General features: G+C 38.3%; 1 protein-coding gene across 1 annotated transcript; it reads left to right on the forward strand.

Annotated features, from left to right (window-relative positions):
- Positions 1-1,181: 1,181 nt before the first annotated feature.
- Positions 1,182-3,380, forward strand: LOC114181774 (the record flags this gene model as incomplete). Its single annotated transcript, XM_028068323.1, has 2 exons — positions 1,182-2,409; positions 2,467-3,380. Coding segments are annotated over exons 1-2 (2,142 nt in total), but the record flags the coding sequence as incomplete, so codon positions are not given.
- Positions 3,381-4,179: the final 799 nt, after the last annotated feature.

Genomic DNA, 4,179 nt, shown 5'->3' on the forward strand with positions numbered 1-4,179 from the left:
GGAATAGACATGATTAGGCATAGTAAAATTAATTGAGACTGTACTTTGATTGAATTTACTATGGATAATCTAATAATTCTCACTTTTAATTGAGACTGTACTTTGATTAAAAGTGAGGATGCCAACAAATGAATTGAGTCTTTACATTGATTTATTTGTAAATCAACAATAATAATTAATTTAACAATAATCTCTAGATAACCAATGAAGAATCTTATTTAGAAAAAGCAGTGGAATTGACCTATTTACTATTACTGTGTTTACAATCTTCCGTGTCATTTTCTTTGCATATCAAAACCTCCCTATTTTTATAGTTGCTAGTTTTAAATTGCATTTTTGAGAATCAAATATTTGAGATCAATTCCGTATTCGTTGTGAGACGACTTAGGGTTATCTTAACCCTAACTATTTTCTTCACTACAAACTGGCAATACTGAAGTTGCTAAAGTAGTGGTAATTTGATCGCCTAACGACAGCGATATCAAATTTGGCGCCGTTGCCGGGGAATACGGTTAGTATTTCTTTTATTTTGATTCTGTTTTTATTTATTTTATTTTATTTTATTTTAATTTATTTTATTTTATTTTTTATTTTTTATTTATTTTACGCATATACGTTTGATATAGTTTGTTATTTTGTAGTATCTAGTTTTCTGTTAATATAATCCAAGCAAATTTCTATTTTTGTTTTGATTAAGAATTTCTTTTAAGAAATTTTTTGAGACTAGTTTGGAAAACTCTGTCTAGGAAAGACTTGGTATTTAAGTTGTCCATTGTGACGCACCTCTCTTTCCTGGGAGTAGACCCAACGACATCTTAACTCATTTCTTTCTTGAAATCTTTCTCCAAAACAAGAATAGGAAGAAAAAAAAAACACACAAGGAAACACTTTCAGGTGGACCTGCATAGTGCATGACTCGGGCCAATCCGGGTCAATTCTATCAACTTGATTCAGAACTTGAAAGGAACTTGCGTAAATCACGTAGGAGACTTGATCTCAGGTGTTCTACTGAAGGAGCACCATCATCATCTGAACCTACCACTGAAAGTGTACCACTAGAATCACCACCGGTGATTAACATATCTTCTGATCCATCACCTGAACCAGAAATTCAAGAAGATAGAATGGAAGAAAGAACAATAAGAGAGTTGGCTTCACCAGATGCAGCAATTACACAAAACATGTGCATCCAATATCCAGATGGAGAATGTGAGCTTAAGTCTGGGTTAATCCATCTTTTACCCAAATTCCATGGATTAGCAGGAGAAGACCCGTACCATCATTTGAAGGAATTTCATGTTGTTTGTTCATCCATGAGACCTACAACAGTGACAGAGGAACATATCAAGCTTAAGGCTTTTCCATTCTCATTGCAAGATGCCGCTAAGAATTGGTTATACTGCCTTCCGCCAGGATCCATCAATACTTGGGAGACTCTGAAAAGATTATTTCTGGAAAAGTTTTTTCCAGCATCTAGAGTTGCTGCTATTCGCAAAGATATTTATGGGATAAGGCAACAAGAAAGAGAAAGTCTTCACGAGTATTGGGAAAGATTCAAAAAGTTATGTGCTTCATGTCCTCATCACCAAATAAACGAGCATCTCCTCATTCAATACTTTTATGAGGGATTGAGTATCATGGATAGACAAATGATAGATGCTGCAAGTGGAGGGTCATTGATGGACAAAACGCCAACAAATGCAAGACAATTGATTGAAACTATGGCATCGAACCATCAACAATTTTCCACAAGGAGTAATTCTATAACTCTATTGAAGGGAACCCATGGAGTAGAAGCTTCATATGTTGCAGATCACAAGAAATTAGAAGGGAAGTTGGATGACTTAGCAGCCATGGTAAGGACCTTGACAGACTTACAGAAAAAGCCTATCCCTTCTACTTTATGTGGAATTTGTGCTTCTACTAATCATCCTACAGAGGCTTGTTCTATGTTAAAAGAGACAGGGACGTTAGACAATGAACAACCTCAGGCATATGCTGCAAACATCTATGGCAATAATAGACCACCTCGGCAGCAATACAACCATGATCTGTCCTCCAACAAGTACAACCCAGATTGGAAGGAATATCCCAGCCAGAAATGGGGGAATCAACAGCCTCAACACCAACAAGTCTATGTTCCACCTCAACAGAGGCAACAACCACAACCAGCGGCAACCTCTGGTGATTCAAACATGGAGGCAATGATGAAAATGATGGCTGACATGATGAAGGGACAAATCAATGAGTTGAAACAAACGATGGAAGCAACCAATCAGAATTTGCAAAATCAGATTGGACAAATGGCAAATGAGTTAAATCAGATGAAGTCTCAACAAGGCTCAAGCAATTTGCCTGCACAAACTATAATCAACCCGAGAAATGTAAGTGCTATTACTTTAAGATCGGGTAAGCAAATACAAGGCCTTGGGGATTCCCAAGAAGATGAAGATAAGGACAATGAAGTTGTACCTAATGATGAAAGAGGAAGATCAGATGAAGCAACACAAGCAACATCTGAAATGCCTGCACCCAGTGATAACTCCAGGTTGGTATCCCCTAATACCTCCTCTGAAAATCCTTCTCCTTATTCTCCTCCTCCTCCCTATCCAAACCGTTTGAAACCAAAAACTAAAAAGATGGAGGAGTTAGACAAAGAAATCCTGAATACTTTCAAGAAAGTGGAGATAAACATCCCTTTGTTGGATGCTGTGAGACAAATTCCTAAATACGCCAAGTTTCTCAAAGAATTATGTACACATAAAAGGCGTATTATGGACAAAGAGGTAGTGAACATGGGAAGAAATGTCTCTAGCTTAATCAAGAAGCCTGCAGTCAGAATGCCGCAAAAGTGTAAGGATCCAGGTATGTTTTCTGTTCCCTGCATTATAGGAAGTACTAAGTTTGATAATGCTATGTTAGATTTAGGAGCTTCCATTAATGTAATGTCTTTATCTGTTTTTACTTCACTTCATCTTGGACCTCTTAAGTCTACTGGTGTGGTCATTCAATTGGCCAACCGTAGCACAGTTAACCCTGCAGGTGTGCTAGAAGATGTGCTTGTCCGTGTGGACAGGTTAATTTTTCCTGCAGATTTCTACATCTTGGATATGAAGGATGATGAAGGAATGAGTTCAACCACAATCATCTTGGGAAGACCATTCATGATGACAGCACGTACCAAGATAGACGTGCATGCAGGATCCTTAACTATGGAGATAGGAGATGAGAAGGTGCAGTTCAACGTGCTAGAAGCCATGAAGCACCCAATTGAAGACCATTCTTTGTTTTGTATTGATTTAGTGAGTAATGTAGTGAACAATTATGCTTTTGGACTTTTGGACGTTTTATCTGGTTTTTCTTCTTCTTTGGATTTTTCTTTTTCAAATATTTCGGGCTCAATTTTAGACGAAAGAGAAAATTTTAAAACAGGTGATGTTGAGGACGCAGTGTCACTATTTGATACCTCTGTGGCGTCCAAGTGTGATGCTGAGGTGGCTGAAATTACCTTAGGCAATAAAATGTTGCCATCTGTGGAACAGCCACCCACTTTGGAGTTGAAACCTTTACCATCTCATTTGAAATATGTTTATCTTGAAAGGGATGGGAAACTCCCTGTTATTATATCTGCCTTGCTTACTGACGAGCAGGAACAAAAGCTATTGCAGGTTATCAAAGATCACAAGCGAGCAATAGGGTGGACTTTGGCAGATATTCCTGGTATTAGTCCTTCTTTCTGCATGCACAGAATACTCTTGGAGGAGGATGCTAAGCCAGTAAGGCAACCTCAGAGGAGACTGAATCCTCAGCTGATGGAGGTTGTGAAGAAAGAAGTCACCAAGTTGCTACAAACAGGTATTATATATCCCATTTCTGACAGCACTTGGGTGAGTCCTGTACATGTGGTCCCCAAGAAATCTGGGATCACCGTGGTCAAGAATGAGAAGAACGAGTTGATTCCTACTCGTATTCAGAATAGCTGGAGGGTCTATATTGATTATAGAAGACTAAACCAGGCCACCAGGAAGGACCACTTTCCTTTACCATTCATGGACCAGATGCTAGATCGATTGGCAGGTAAGTCTCATTACTGTTTTCTTGATGGATTCTCTGGGTATTTTCAGATTTGTATTGCCCTAGAGGATCAACATAAAACTACTTTTACTTGTCCATTCGGTA

Source organism: Vigna unguiculata, chromosome 4 (assembly GCF_004118075.2).
Source record: "Vigna unguiculata cultivar IT97K-499-35 chromosome 4, ASM411807v1, whole genome shotgun sequence".
Lineage (NCBI taxonomy): Eukaryota > Viridiplantae > Streptophyta > Magnoliopsida > Fabales > Fabaceae > Vigna > Vigna unguiculata.